The sequence below is a fragment of the Siniperca chuatsi genome, linkage group LG23 (genome assembly GCF_020085105.1).
Source record: "Siniperca chuatsi isolate FFG_IHB_CAS linkage group LG23, ASM2008510v1, whole genome shotgun sequence".
Taxonomy (NCBI): Eukaryota; Metazoa; Chordata; class Actinopteri; order Centrarchiformes; family Sinipercidae; genus Siniperca; species Siniperca chuatsi.
The window spans coordinates 11357564-11374113 of NC_058064.1; the positions used below are offsets into that span (position 1 = coordinate 11357564).

At 40.0% G+C, this 16550-nt stretch overlaps 2 protein-coding genes across 4 annotated transcripts in view; one reads left to right on the forward strand and one right to left on the reverse strand.

The window, feature by feature from the left end:
- The window catches only part of LOC122870974 (protein PHTF2-like), a 46394-nt gene extending 34800 nt beyond the window's left edge, over window positions 1-11594 (reverse strand). Inside the window, exons 1-2 of one of the 3 annotated variants that reach the window (XM_044185437.1) lie at window positions 11253-11592; window positions 6866-6925 (exon numbers count right to left, since the gene is read on the reverse strand). The gene's annotated coding sequence lies outside the window, so the exon portion shown is untranslated. Of the gene's footprint in view, window positions 1-6865; window positions 6926-11252 lie in introns of all 3 variants that reach the window. The other 2 variants (XM_044185439.1, XM_044185438.1) reach the window with 2 other exon arrangements.
- Window positions 11595-11791: 197 nt separating this feature from the next.
- LOC122870976 (transmembrane protein 60-like) lies at window positions 11792-14487 on the forward strand. Its single transcript, XM_044185443.1, has 3 exons — window positions 11792-11978; window positions 12316-12437; window positions 12803-14487. Exons 2-3 carry the CDS (start codon window positions 12354-12356, stop codon window positions 13118-13120), a joined length of 402 nt encoding a protein of 133 aa, XP_044041378.1. The 5' UTR covers window positions 11792-11978; window positions 12316-12353; the 3' UTR covers window positions 13121-14487.
- The last annotated feature ends 2063 nt before the right edge of the window (window positions 14488-16550 follow it).

The following is a 16550-nucleotide window of genomic DNA, read 5'->3' on the forward strand; positions in this document are numbered from 1 at the left end:
GAATAATGGACAGAACAAGAAAGAGAGAGGAAGAAGGAGGGCATATGTAAAGAGCAAACACCATATAGAGGGTGAGAAAGCAAGAAAAAGTATTCTGTTATTACTCATTCAGCCGAGTGTAACGCACCCATCCTAAACTCACATTCACACACTTTTTTGCTGCTCTAGAAGAGACTCAAACTATTCGGCTCTGCAATGAGAAGAATAAGGATTTAAAATGGGACAAGTGACTGGTGTTGGCTCTCTTATGTACCAGAGGAGGAAAGCAGCTTGCAACAGCGGCTCATTTTTAAGGGAAGAAAATAGAATTTCTTTGTTCTAGTGCTGCAACTAATAAATTATTTTCATTATTGATTAATGTGTTGATTATGTTTCAGATCTCACCTCTGTAAGACATCAGAAAATGGTGATTTATTAATTACTTTATAAAGAGGAAACAGGTGCACTTCTCTTGCGCTGAATAACAGTTGGGTGCTCTGCTTTTAAAAAAAAAAAAAAAAAAAAGGGCAGCAATGTGCACGTTTCCACAAAAGCATTCAGGAAAAAGGTGGTAGTCTAAAAGAACCACCTCATGTCTTGATCATTTTGGTCAGGTTTTTATACAGTGAATGGACTGACAAAATTGTTGATGCAGCTTGGCATGAAGCCTTTTTCAGAACATGGTGTGTTGCTTGTTTTATCCAATAAAAACAGCCCAAAAACATATTTTCAATTTATAATAACATAAAACAGAAAAGCAGCAAACCCTCAGATTTGGGGAGCTGGAACCAGAGAAAGTTTGGCATTTTTACTTAATAAATAACTTCAGCGATTCATTTTCTGCAGATTAACTAATTCATTAAAAATCGACTAATGCCTTCAGAACTAATTTATTATTATTTTATTTTTTTCCCCTTAGGGGGAGATTTTTATATGAACAGGAGCAGACAAAGAGGGGATAAGGGGGAGGGGACACATTTTACTCATGGGATTTCTGCTATTTGATGTTACATAATATAAAATGTTTTGAGATCAGATCAACATCACTGTTAAGTCCACAATAAAAATGACTGTGTCCAGTTACTGTAGAGCAACAAGTGCTAACTGCTGCTGTGAACAAATGACAAACTGTTAGATTGCACAACCACAAAACAACAATGGTAAGCATGACCGGAGAGAATAAAAACAGACATTTATATCCAGACAGACAAACCTATGGGAACGATACCCCATCATTAGTGGAGTTGGACCACAAACAGAAATGTTTTCTGTTTTTAACTCTCTAAGACTCTCTGACAGCTTTAAGGGCTCAAATCCTCCCCGTCCAGAAACAGTGATAGGAAAAACAGGCAGATCCTCCCTGTTCAAAGTCTCAAAATCCCTCCATCATACCTGAGTGTGATGCCAACACTGATTCATACACATTAGACATCAGACAAACACCACACACACACACACACACACACAGATACATACTATTGCCTAATATGTACACAGGATTAGCTGTAAACAGCTGGGTTATAATTTATGCTGGAAACATAACAAGAAGAAAAAATAGGCTGAGAGTTCTTTCCTAATGTAGTTTTTCCAAAACCACACACTCAGTGTTCCCGAAATACGCTGTGGTTTGCTAAAGGGTATTTAGGACACACACACACACACACATATTATATGTATATTCTGGTTAAAGGATTCATAGACATTGAAAACAGCTAAGGCAGAGTGTTTTCTTGCAAACTTCCTAGATTTGAGACTACGTTTCTAACCCGATATCATATATTTTAAAAAGGTTGTAATGTACGTGTCTCCAAATGTTTTTTTTATTCATCTTTCCTCAGTTAATTTTTATACCAATAACTCTGCTAACCGCAAATTTGTGTCAACAAGAAACCTTCGTTCACAAACGCACCCCATTACAAAGCTCTCAAAGAATTTAACAACTTCGATAACAACCACACACACAGGGTTGCCAAATCTGTCTGACCAGTGGTCTGTCTGAACTGACCCATTTACAGAAAGAGAGAGAGAGACCGAGTGGTCAAGTCAGACAGTGTGTATTATGTAGGCCACAGTTTATATGAGGGCTCTTTTTGTGCCTGTGTGTGTGTGTGTGTGTGTGTTTGTGCGTGAGAGAGAGTATACATGCATGTGTGTCTTTGTGTGAGCAGGAAATGGCTGAGCGAAATTAGCCACATGTCTCCTGCAGCTACTGTATGAATGTTAATGTGAATGCGCGTCAGTGGCAGAAGACGGTTGAGTTTTGAATGCTGTGTGTGTGATCTCCATGCTGCCTTTGTGGTGGGTAAGAGATAATAAAGAAAAAAGATACTTAGAGATACTTAGATGAAACTGCCAACTTTTTTGGCTTTTTCCCCTTTTCCTTTGTGCTATATATCTTTTTTGTGTATGTAATTTTGCAGGTTTGCAAAGTGAAAAGTCCACCCCAAAGGGAGTTATCCTCTTCTACAGAAAACACTGCTCCTGAACTGCCTGAAAACAGCTTGATTGTATTCTAGCCTTTACTTCCATAACTTATCTACATCACTATGTAACACACGTCATAATGCACACCAAGCGGCTAGTGTGGCACGCCTTCAAACCAAGCTACTTAGAGCAGCGGCCCGGAAGAGTTCAGTTTGTGGTATCGCCATGTCTAGGAGACGCTGTATTCGTCAGTGCCAAAATGGGCATAACATGACAACTTTAAACCATCTAAGGGTTTTATCAGTGAGGTTAAAACCTCAAATGTTTTTTCCATTAAGGACTATTTTTATTATAGAAACTGTACACAGTAATTGTGCATCTCAAAACTGATTTCTATTTTATATTCAGTGTAAAAATGTATCACATCTGGATTGTTTTTGCCTTGTGCATCTGAGCTCTCTCACACTCCTGTTTAAATAAATGAATTTGTTTGAAACGTGATTTTATTTAAGCATGTTTATATGTAGATATTTCATATTTGAGAATATTTTGTTAAAAAAATACATCAAAATATAAAAAAAGCAAAAAAACAAAAACAAAAAAAAAGTGTGTTGTTGGTAACATCAAACCACATCACATAACACCCAGCCCTTGTGCTCAATATCTTAGGTTTTAAAATGGAGGAAGAAGTCATTTTAGAGCGGAGCTGATAGCTTATCTGAATCTGAGAACAAAATGTTTCATCAGGTCAAACTGACAGCAGTTATGTAGACTCTTCTGTTCTGCATTTATAAGATTAGATAAGTCACTATTTTCAGTAATTTAGTGCTATATTAGCTGCCTGCTTAACTTCACTTCTTACAGCTGCTTACAGATGTTTGTTTTGATCGCTGTACTTCAAAGTTGGCTTGAGATGAAAGTGTATCACCTCTTGGTAGGGCCAAATGTGTCTCTGTAGTAGGGCTGCAACCAATCATTTTCATTATCAACTCATCTGACAGTTGTTTTCTCGAATAATCGTCAGAAAATGCCAGTTTCCGAAAATCCCAAGGTGGCGTCTTTAAATTCCTTGTTTTATTCGATAAAGAGTCGAAAACACAAAAGATATTCAGTTTATTATCATATATGATAAAGAAAAGAAGCACATCTTCACATTTAAGGAGGCTGCCAATTAATTTTTTGTCGACCGACTAGCGATTGATCGACTAATTGTTTCAGCTCTACTAGGAATGGGCAATATGGATAAAATCTAAGTGTATGTTATTTTGGTGCAATAACCAAATCTATTAAGAAACTGTTTATAGATCAAATAACCAGACAATAATGTATGTTTTGGCTAATTTGGTAAATTATTAACTGACAAATCAAGGTAATTCATCATATTAATGCTCGGAATGATCGGAAACATCAGCCTAATAGATTCAAAGATGTTAAAGGGAGAGTTACCACGGTATATCTTGCCCAACCCTTGGACCTGCAGTACATTTCTATGTGTTTTAGCTCTACTCAGACCACCCAGGTTTAATGTCAGATATAAAAAGGGTAAAAATCTGTTGGATGTTCACTTTCAAAAACTGACAAAACAACCACAATGCATCACAAATCCTAAAGTCTCGCTCTCTGAAAAATGCTGAATGCCAGTCAGTGTTTTAGCACAGACTGCGTCATCATAGACAACACCAGCACTCACTATCACACAGTCCAGGAAGGACATCTCTCAAGACGTTCAGAAAACACACACACACACACACACACACACACACACACACGTCACTGAGGAATCCAGTGTAGTTTTCGTGTTTGTGTGCAGTCACTAAAAAAATAAAATAACTTCTTGACTCTTCGTCAATTGGTACTTTCCAGCAACTAGGCACACACACACACGCGCAAAATCATGATAGCTAGATGAGGGCTGCGAGCGAGGGCGTGGTGAGTATGTGTGTGTTTGTGAGTGTGTCTAATGGAAAGTGGGTGTGTGCGTAATGAGGAGGATTTTTTTAATAATGGTTCTTATAACATTTAATGTAACTGGTTATGCAGCCTGCCATCCTCTGACATTTTAATCTGATACCTCATAGCTACTCTCTTTTACTCTCTGAGACAAACACACACACACACTTTTTGTTTCTATTCTTATTGTCTCACATTATTGTAAATGACTAGGGTTGGTTTCCAATAACCGGTTACTTTTTGCAGTTCTCAGTTTCAAGTTGTTAAAGTACCTCATTTGTGAAGCTCTGACTCTAATGAATCTCTTGTTGAATCCTTTATCTCCTCTCTCTTCTTTATTACAAAAGCACAATTTACTAAACATTCAGGGAGTCAGCTGAGCTAAATGGGAAATATGTAATCTAACCACATTTTAGTTATTAAACATTACATTTTCTATACAGGGTTTCCCGCAGCATTTTATAGTGGCGTCACCCTGCCCCACCTGAAATAAAGAGTGCCTCCACTAATGTCAGAAGAAATAATTACATTTTTATGAAATACTATATTATATAAAGGCTTATTAAGATTCAGGGAAAACTAGTAGTGGCGTTGCATCATCACTTCACAGTAATTAATCAGAGCAGGACGTTGTCATGTTGTGAGTTTAAAGATTAATGGATACATTTAAATATTTGTACATATGTTCTGTGTGTGTAGCATGAAGAGGCTACAACTTATGATTCATTGCGTAAACCTGTGTGGTAAAATGACAAATAAATGACCTTGAGTCCTTGAGTCGATCAACAATCGATACACAGAGTCGACCCAAATCCTACTTGTGGAGAGGGCGCTCACCACCTGCGCTAACCAGTTTCCTCGATAAGGAAATGGGAAGGATTTAGATAAGTACGAGGATTTGCTACTGGATTATGATTTAATAAAATGCTATAAAACCACAACCCTATAGATGACTATGTCTCAAGCATCGACTTTCATGACCTCTTGAGCCTTGAAAACACAGTAGCTTGCTTAAAAGTACGACAGTGTTTCTATAGAAGTATTTTAAGCTCAGCAGAGGAAAAACACTTTAAGGTCAGTCAGTCAGTAAACCTTGTGATGTGTAACCCTATACGCTCCTTCATCCCTCCATCGGTTGCAGCCACATCAGAGGTTTTACAAGCTGGATAAACTTTGACACGACAGTAGGTTTTAAATTTAGGGTAGTGGGAGGCTTCATGTGACAGGCTTCGTTTGCTTTCTATGTGGAAGCCAGTAAAGCTTATGAGAGCTGTGAAATTGTCTCACTATCTGCTGAAAGCCTCAAGGTTCACAGGTGGGCGACCTTCAGAGCTGCTAGAAAAGCCACAACTAACAGAAAAACATCACTGTGGGTTATAAGAAAGCCACAGCAAAACAGTAAAATAAAAGTCTTTTTAAACAAATTCACCCTTGGAAAACAAGTTAGTTTGCTTGTTTATCCATGGTACGTGAAAACCAAGCTGCTAATTTTGTCCTGAAAAAGCAGAAAATGGCAGTCAGATAAGTTCAGATGGAAACTGAGTATGAAGCAATACTGCTGACAACTCCTCAGGCACTGATCTCTATCAGAGTTGACCACAAAGCTGGTTGTTAGACGGACAAATTACAGAGTAGTACTTTTTAAACAGTAAGAGAAAATTATTGGAACAGAAGAGAAGAGAAAATATGCCAGAAGAGAGAAGATTTCAATGCAAATGCCTATGACTGCTGGTTTTCTACCAGTGTAATGTTTCTCTGTCTAATGAAAACATGAGCACAAGAGGAGACCTCCTTCATGAGTCTGGTAACTCGTGATGTGTAACACTAGCTGCTCTCTCTCTCTCTGGTGGCTGTATATTTCATGAGGGGTACAGGTTACATCTCTGAGCTAGGCCGAGGGGGCACGCGTGTGCATGTGCGTGTGCGTGTGCGTGTGTGTTTAAGTAAGTGTGTGTGTCAGGGGGATTCTGAGAGTGAGTGTGTGTGAGAAACAGAGGGGTGGTGGGAGATCATTTTTTTCTGCCATGTAGGGTGAATCCCTGACAATCTCAAGTAACAGCAAATGACACTACACTTGACCTATACAAAGCTTGATCATATAGCAACACACACACACACACACACACACACAACTGACTAACAGATACCAAGTAGTAGGAACATGGAGAAACTCTGGTTACTGGTTAAACAAATGCACACACAGACGAACTGAAGGAACAGAGTCGTGCAAAAACACACACACACCCCCCCTGCGTCCTCTCGTGCTCTCCTCTGAGGAGAAGTATGGCCTTTTTTGATAGTCTCCTATTTTTACATCTGTCTTTCTCTCTCAGACATAATGAACTACTGTCACTGTCTGTGCAGGGTCACTGTGTGTGTGCAGACAGCTGACACCCTCACAGCAACAGAATAGGGGTTGTTGAAGCATGCTGCGCTCAAACAAAAACAGACTATGTGGAGCTGGGGGGGCTGCAAACTAGTAAACACAAACACACACACAGACTGGACTCACCTCTAGTCAGGACGTGTAGCTCACTGATGTCTCGTCCTCACAGCCAAATTAGCACAGGAGCTGGACATTTGGAAAACAGAGTGAGAGAGAGAGACAGTGAGTGAGTGAGTGAGTGAGAGAGTGAGAGAGAGCGATGGTCAAGGCCTGGGACGATCACATTTGAGATTTAAAGCAACAACAGCAGTGTGTGTCTGTGTGTGTGTGTCTCAGTCAGTAAGGAAAGAGACGCTTCCTTTTGGTCACTCAGAATAATAAAACTACATCTAATTTCTGTGTTAAAAAAAGGGTTTCCAGTGTGTGTAATTGGGCTTTGGCTGGTGTCCACATGATGAGGCTGCATAGGGAGGCTTAAAAACGGCATGTGTCTCAAAACACACACACACACACACACACACACACACACACACACACACACACACACACACACACACACACACACACACACACACACACACACACACACACACACACACACACACACACAGGTTGCCTCTGGACACAGTATAAAGTATGAATTCTAAGAAACAATAATGAACAACATCAGGCAGCAAAGGATGCCAATAGTCAACCTTCTCTAACAATGCAGCTCTTTGGGAAAGTCAGGAGACCGACTACCATCCCCACCGTCACCAATCATCCTTCAGAATTCCTGATATGACGATGTAAATCAACGTCACACTGTATGTCTCCTGAAATTATTTCTCAGGGCAAGACAACTCAGCATGACCCAGCATGGCTCTACAGTCACATCAAGGTGTCACGCTTGGAGGATTTCACAGAATTAACAAAAATATTTCAGTATAAATGCATCTTCCTCAGGCATTAAAATCAGCCTTTAGTGAAGGACGCAGAAGTAGGTTACACTTCTGTAGCTAAATGATTAGCTTTCCAGCAAGGAAATCACATGATGTCCTTTTCTTTACAGTTTAAACGTCGACGTCACATCAAACTGACAGTTGACAGATAAACCTGTCAAACACACCCACTGCCATTAGCCACATGACTAGTATCACAACCATAAGGATTCATGAAATGACCTCCTTAAGTGAAAGCAAGAGGGTGAATGCTACTCATCAAAACACAACCACAAGTGCAACAAGGCCGAGTTTGTGGAATATTTTGTTCTCAGCTTCACTCATTCCAACATTCCCAAAAGCCGCAGTAATAGAGATGTTTCTCTCCGACTGAAGTACAATACCAAACCAGTATTATGTTGGTGGCTCAAAAGGACTAGAAGTCTAGTTGGAGACTGCACCACGGAGAGCAATGAAAAGTTCAAAAGTGCAGTGGAGTAGTGTTATATCTGCTTTGATAATGTGGAGCAATTTTTTCAGAAATGGATAGATATGATGCAATTTTGTCATTTTTTAAATTATAAATCTTAATGTATGACAAAAATTAGACACATTGAAACAGAATTTGAGGGGGAAAAAAACAGACACTTTAATTAATTGGGCCTTGATAAAAATTGCCCAAATCAGCCAAAGACATAACACACACACACACACACACACACATTACATCTGTACAGGTGATTTCACTTATTTTGGCTAATTAAACCTCTTCTCAGGATCTTCATCACGCTCCTGCTAGCTAATCAGCCAGAATAATTTAAAAACACCTGTATTAGAAAAAAAGGCATATCTAAAAGCTTGACTTGTATTTACATCTGTACCTGCAGTAAGTCTACAAAAATGTGTATCAACAGGTCTTTTTCACAGCAGACATTTTGACTTGTCAAAGTAGGAAATGCACAGGTGTTACTAATAACATTAACAATGGCTCTGTTCTATTCAAGTGTCCCAGTAAGTCATGACAGTGAGCCAGCATGCACAATACGAGGTCCCTGAAACTGAAGCAGCTAAATGGAATTCAGCCATCATTAATTTTTTTATATCTGTGCTTTTTCACATAGTGCCATGTCAAAAGGCCTATGTCTGTATGATAAAACAGACTATTGCTATTGGCTTCAACAAACCATACTGATGCATATCTACATTTAAACAGAAATCCTGGTCAGGTCCAGAGTCAAAATGCACCTGGTGAAGATTTCCCATCCTGTCTGCAACACTTGATTTCATAGACTTAACCTGAGCAGCAATGGCTCATCCTAACAAACAGTTTTCCACGTTGTCATTAACAAAACCTGTCAGTCTACTGCAGTACAGCTGAGCTCGTAATGTGGCACTTCTCTAGCGACTAAGGCCTCTTGACCTTTCTCTGCGACCTTTTCTGCTCACGCTATTACGGCTGTATTTTTATGAATTATATCGCTGCCCTACAGCTGTAACATTAGATGATATGGCAGTCTAGTGTGTGATGTAACTACATTGCAGCTGATGATGTAACCAGCTCTGCGGGAAGATTCAAGCTGCAGAACAACGTCGTCTGAGAGCTCCTCAAAGAGACAGACAGAGAGAGAGAGAGAATATAAGTAAAAGAGAGAACAAACAATACAAAGGAACACGCTGGTCAGACAATAGACAGCAGTCTGGGTCTGTGGATGCTACCGTTACACACACACACACACAAAATCAGGCAGTCAGTCAACAACTACAATTCACTTTGTGCAAATGCACATATATGCAAATAAACTCGCACACACACGAACTGCTGCACAGTTATGTTGACTGACAAGTACTACTGGCCTGACTGACTGCTCGATCAATCAATGTCTTAAAGTGACTTCATGATTGTGATTTCATTGCTTGCTCAAAAGGCACCTCAACCTCACCTCTTCCTATACCTGACTGAAAACTGTCTCTAATCTCACTGACAATCCTTTGTTAATGGGTTTAACTGCAGTGTCAGCCTGTAGTTTTTTTGTTACTGTGGTACGCGTTATAGGTCTCTCTGAATAAAAGCATCGCGAGAGGTAAAACTGTGAATGTGACTGCAGATGGGACTACGTCAGTAACTGTAATGGATTCACAAAGCAAACAGCCGGAATCAAATTAGAGGTTTGCTTCATTGTTACATGGCAGTGATACTCCAGGTGTTTGATTTTTAGAAAAATTAAAAAAATACGGAATTCTACATCACACAGTGCTGCCATACACTGTATACCTGACTACCTGCAGGTGAAACAAACTTGTGAGATTATTGGCTACAGTCCAAACACAGTCATGTCTAACAGCTGCAAGAGTTATTGCAGTTATTTCTGCTGGTGTCATTGTTGTATTTACTACTCAAATACAGGCTGATCTGTTCCACTTCTTCAGCCTGTACGGACAAGAAATCTATATTTTATGTACAAACTACAGGTTGACAGAATGTATAAAGATGTTAAAAAGGTTTATTTGACTGTCCTAGCTGTATGTTAACGTGCTGGATTGGTACAGGACTCTGCCAGAGTTGTGCAGAAGGTCAATTTACAGGTCAAATTATGATTGCAGTGGAAAATCTGGGCGAGTGATGACAGCGTTAGTCAGACACTGGAACAGACAGTCTGGCTGGATGGCAAACCATGTTGGATAATCAGATGGCTTGCCAAACTGTGAACCTGACCGCCTGCGACAGTTTCTACTCCAGGGACACAAGACAGGTAGAGAAAACCAACACCGGTTACAGAATAGAATACAACAGATGAGATATGAATGTATATTCAGAAAGAGTAGAGAAGAGTACAGAGTAATTTCACTGCTTCCAGCCTCTGAAATGCCTAACATGTGTTGGTTTGGCTTATATGAGTCTAAAATGGATTTTGTTGTGTGGTTGCACAAAACAAGCAATTTAAATGTGTCACATTTGGCATTTTCACTATTTCCTAACATTTTACAGATGAAACGAATAATCGAAAAAAAAAAATCGGCCGACAGATTAATCGGTAATGCAGGCCCCCCCCCAGGAAATATTTTAGCCGAGGTGGTAAGGCACCCGGATCCTGACACAGGTCTGCGGGAAGATAAGCGATCTGATAAAAGACATCTTCCAGCGATGCAATGTTTTCCACTGTTTATAAAACAGCCACCTCAGATGATTACATAGAAAAAACCCAGGAAATGTTTATAGCTTTGGTCTTATTTCCCGGTCAATTTAATTAGTACATGACAAGGCTAACGTTACAGTCGTGAAGAACACTATAGCAAAATCGTACACAGTTAACGTTAGTGTGTGCTTTCTCTCCATAAAAGCACCTATGCAGCCGTGTAAACCAGTTTAAAGGCAGTTAATCTTGCAGCTAGCCTCCATTTAGATGCAGCTACGGTGTTTTTAGACAGTCTTCACACAACCTGTATCCTCCTCCACATTTCTGGTGCTAGCTCATGTCATGCTACATAGTTAGCTAAGCTACCACCGGCAGGCACAAAGAGCCCACACAGCTGACCCTAATACTGAAATCCTGATCACTGCTGTCTAAACATACCGTGCAACCGCTCAGTCTTACCTCCTTGACAGCGACGGCTGCTCCGAGTCCCCACGCAGAGCCAAACTGTGCTTTCTAAGCGTGATTTATGCAGCACTGAGCTAGCCAGACTTGTCCAGTTTGTAGAAGAGATGCTGAGCGTCTGCTCACCGATGTCTGAAGCAGTAGCTTTCCCTTTTCTGTCTCTCACTGTAAAAATACAACTTCAGCCCCTGCCCGTAAACCACCGTATACATGCGCCATTGCATTTTATGCCAAAAAAACGTCGCCGATGGTTAGTAAAGAGAAAATTAGAGGAGAGCGGGCTAACATATCACTCATATGGACAAATTAACCGAAAAGCAAAATAATTAAGACAGAACAATGTCGCCGTTTTATGTAGTGGCAAGGTAACTCGCATATAAACGCAACCACCGGGAGAAATAGAAAGAGTTTTACTTACCTCTAGTGGACGTTAAAACTCACTACAGGAAAAAACCTACAACGAGTTTGCGCTTTTGGAAGAACTTTACGGTTAGAACCCAGAATGATGGACGTTAAACAAACGTGACGTAGAAAAGCCAGGACCAATTGGCTTCCAGTACGGGCGGGACGAACACAGATAACGGACCTAAAATCCCTACGTCTGTTGTAGTTGACGGACACGTCTGTTGATAATTATGTGAATTATTATAAGAAACGTTATGGGTTTTGGTGTGTGCCATACGGAGAGACGAACATGCTCGCCACATCTAGAAATACACTGAAGTAAGTCAGACTTCGTCTTAAATAAAACACCAACCGGTTAGCTAAATGCTATTGGGCTGTGAAAAGCTAGCTGTCACTGTAACATGAGCTAACTAACATGAATGAAAAAAATACATTTAAAATAGATTCCAGCTAGTGTTAGTGACATGTTGTTTGACGTGGTTAACAATACCACGTTTTAAATAGCTATTAGCAGCTACTCCAACGTTGCTGTCTATTCTTACATGTCGGATTTCTTGCTAAAATACTCCATAGACTAAACATTCATCATAATTGTGAGTGTCTGATTGTTTCTAACCTTTTCTCTCTGTGTCCCATGGATGTATGGCCTGTCCAGCGTCTGTTTCCTCTTCTGATCTGTCTCCAGTCAGTGAGATGTCTCTGGCTCAGAGGGTTTTGTTGACCTGGGTCTTCACCCTGGTCTTCCTCATCATGCTAGTGCTCAAACTGGACGGGAAGGTAAAGGTTTTTTTTCTCTTGTTACTTGTCAGTCTCTTTTTGTAAGTCTCCCCTTTCTCTCAGCTCCTGTATATTGAGAATCTCATCAATTACACTGTCAGTCAAAAGTATTTGTTCACCCTGTATTTGAGTAGTTTTTACATAACTCAATCAAAATTGCCTAATTGTGAATTTACTTTAAATCCTTTGTGTTTACTTGCTGTATTTTATTTGTATGTGATCAATCCCATTTTACTCTCAGGATTCATAAAGTTCATCATTATTTTCTCACCCAAGCTAGGAATTGGTCCATAACACTGATAGAAATAACTGACAAAAGCCTTGAATATGTAACTGACAAAATCCCCTCCCTTTCCTCCCTCCAGGTGCAGTGGAACTGGTTCCTCATCTTCCTCCCGGTCTGGGTCTTTGATGGCATCCTCATCCTCATGCTTGCCATCAAGATGGCAGGCCGTTGCAAGCCTGGGTATGACCCACGCAACGGCTCCCCAGACCTGCGTCTGCGTGCCTGGTACCTGACGGCCATGCTGCTCAAGCTTGGCTTCTGCCTGACGCTGTGCGCCAAGCTGGAGAAGCTGGTGGACGTAAAGCTGACGTTTGTGTGCATACCACTGTGGACCATGTTACTGGGGGCGCTGGTGGAGCTGGGGATGAATATCTTCCCTGAAAGGAGAGAGGCCTAAGAGGGATTAAACGGCTGGTTCAAACCTCAACATGAATCATTGCACCAACAAAAAAATCGAACAGTTGTTGAGAATAGATTTGTGCTTGTATGACCGTGACTTTGTGAAATTGGAGCTTTTGTTTTGGCCTGATTATGTTTCCAGAGAGTTCTGAGGCTCAAGAAGGAATCAAATAATCATCTCAGACATTGGTATTCATCTAAAGAATAAGAGACTTAGTGTAAAAATAAAAATCATAGTGTGTTCAGACCTCAGTGGAGCATGCTGTAAGGGCTTCAACAGGGCAGGGACTCTGCTGTCCGTGCAACGGAAGAGCTGCTATTGAATCTGTCCAAATCCATTCATTTAAAATTTTCAAAATTAGCTGAAAAAATGGCTCTATTTTCTTTGCAAAAAAAAAACAAATGCCATAAGGGGATCAACTGTATATGTATAAGACTACTGTGAAGCCTTCACTGGAAGAAACATGAACGTCATTTAATGTTTCCTTTTTTTTTGAACTCAAGATGTTCAGTATTGTTTTCTAGTATTAATTTCACTGTACATAAGCTAGCACAGCTGCTCTTGTAAAGAACGCCACACAGGGAGGAAGTGAATGGTACTTGGTGACTCCACTTCTGCATAACATTACCTATCACTCTTGGTACCGAATCAGTAAATGTTGTTACATATGCTTTAGATATTGTGTGGCTGTATTTACGCTCAAACACTTTTGTCTTTTCATTCCTGAGTTGTGGAGAGTAGCTGGCCAAATATTATTTCACAAGTTATAAATTAACTTTAGAGGTGTTCATGACAACAGCTCAGTTTGGCTGCAAGAACATGAGGAGACGATAACTTTTATTTAAGAAATTGTTCAGGACATAAAAGCATCTTGGGGCCAAGTTGTGATATTCTTTTTCCCACAGGCTACCCCCTCTGCTCTGTACAAGCTCTCTTTTGTACCATATAAATCATCATGTGCCCCATGAAAATCAGTAAGCTGTTATTCCGTACAAGGTCGCTAGGAAAAAAAACCTTGACATGTATCTTACTTGGTGACCAAAGTGATTAACATTCAGATAAATATGAAAAATCTATATCAAGTTTAACTATTATGTTGTAAACGTGTCGAACTGCCACACAGAGCTCATCAGACTACCAGTAGTTTCTAGTGTTGTTGTGTCAAATTGATCATTGTTTCATATTCCAACTTTATGGTACAGCTGACACTGACATTTGTTTTGTGCCATTTGATTGTTTATTAATATTTCAAATACATTCTTTGCATTATTTTGCACTATGTTGAAATGAAAAGGAAGGTGCTTTGAGATCGAACGTGTTGTAATGCATGTCGTGTAAAAAATAAATGGTTTCTGTACGTTAAACTGTGGGTCTTAATTAGTCATAATGATACTAAAATAGTATTTCTGGTAGTAGTGATAATGATACAAATTCACATTCAAGTGTTGCCACACTCATATTAGTTGCAGACTTTTTTTTGGGGGGGGGGTGTCCTGCTGGGACGTGACCTGAAATGAACTGTGAAGCAACCACAGAGTCAACAGCAGTGTGTGTGTGTGTGGTGTCTGGGACACTGAAGTCTTTGTTGTTTCTGTCTACGTTAGTCTTAAAATATTGTAGTACTTTTACGACTTTAAGGAATTTGTTGTATGTTCAGATATTTAACTGTATTAGATCAATGTTTCCAGTTTGCAATCTTTGTGTTCACAGAGCTCCAGTTGTCCTCACACTGTCATCAACAGCAGCAGGAAAAAAGCCACTAGAACTGGAAGTATGGATAGAAACGATTTACGGTACTGGACACACTTCCAGAAGGCTTCAAGAGCATGTAGCCTAAAGCCAGTTTCCAAAGTGGAAACAGCTTGAGTCTGACGCCACACCTTTAATAACACTGGCCATCATCAGAGAGACGGAGGTGAGTATACTGAATGTGCAGTGATTGAAACAGGGTGGGTGCAAGAGCAGAATTGGAACTTGGTTGTGCTGCAGGAAAAGTATAAAGAGAAGAAGAAAAGCAAGTTTGTGTTTAAAAAAGGCACTGAAGCATAACTGTGCTGGTGAAGGTAACTATGTACATTTATTAAAGTACAATCTTAAGGTATTTGTACTTTACTTGAGTATTTGAGTAATTGTACACTTTTCTCCACTACATTTATTTGACAGCTATAGTTACTAGTAACTTTGCAAACAAAGATTTTACATTAAAAAACATTATAAACCGATAAAACACAATGCATTGCTAAAGATTAAGCCAGTGGTTCCTAACCTTTTTAGCTTGTGACACCTTATAAAAAAGCTGAATCTAGTTGGGGCCCCCTTGTCCTGTTTCAGATGTCTAGGAGTTTTTCTTTCCTCTCCCATTAATCATGTCATGACCCCTTAAATTTATCTCGTGACCCTGTGGAGGGGGCCCAACCCCCATGTTGGGAACCACTGGGCTAAACTACCTAACTGTATATAAAGTAGTAAAACTAGTTCCAAACTAGTAAAATGCTACTTACAATAAGCAGTGATGCATTAACAACCTAATGTAATATAACACCAGTCATTACTTTTGATACTTTAAGTACATTTTGCTGATAATACTTCTGTAATATTTGAGGAGGAGTTTTACCTTTAATGGTCGAATTTTTACATTATAGTATTGGTACTTTTACTAAGTGAATGATCTGAATACTTCTTCCACCACTGATAATATGACAAGGAACAGTCTGCCCAGTGTTTTGTAGGCAGGAAAAGTAGTAAAGCCCACATTCATTTCACAACTTAACTGATGATGAGTGCTGCTTCTAGATAATCTGTACCATGGTACTTGACCTCCAGGAGTGAGCAGTGTATGCTCAAAGACTGTACAGTCTGTGTGAATGCCACATTCACGCGGTTCAATGAGGTTTTTCCGAGTATTCCCTCCAAAACTCTTTGTCTCTGCTCCAACATCCTGCCTAGCTCCCACTCCCACACTGTAAAGGTCAGCTGAGCTCCTCTGGCATTCCTGCTGTGTGCGAGAGTGCATGAAAGGATGGAAAGAGAGGAAAAGGCTGTTTGAGTTGTATTTGACTTGACACACACCAGCCCTGAATTATGGGGCTACTGCACTATTGAGTGTACGAGTTGTCTGCTCAGATCTCGCCTGGTAAAACTGCTGAGCTCATTGCTGCAGACTGCAGTGAGTGGGTGGCTTATATATCAGCAATACAGAGAGAGAAAACAAAGGCAGGTATACATTAGACAAAGGTACCATTTCTTAGAATTAGATATAACTGGAGGCCTTTAAAATGTCAGACAGGTGCCTCTGGTCTTTAACCAACCACACTTATGTGTTCTGAGGTCATGTTTGCTTGCTAGCAGTCTTCTTCTTCACTTCATTTGTTGGCACATTATTGCCACCAACTGTTCATCAGCAGAATAGCGTGAGACCGATGGCAAA

What these genes read in the sequence shown, in the direction of transcription:
- LOC122870976 (XM_044185443.1), top strand. Translation starts at nt 12,354, where the DNA reads ATGTCTCTGGCTCAGAGGGTTTTGTTGACCTGGGTCTTCACCCTGGTC. An exon ending in TGCTCAAACTGGACGGGAAG is followed by an intron (nt 12,438 to 12,802) that starts GTAAAGGTTTTT and finishes TCCTCCCTCCAG; the next exon opens with GTGCAGTGGAACTGGTTCCT.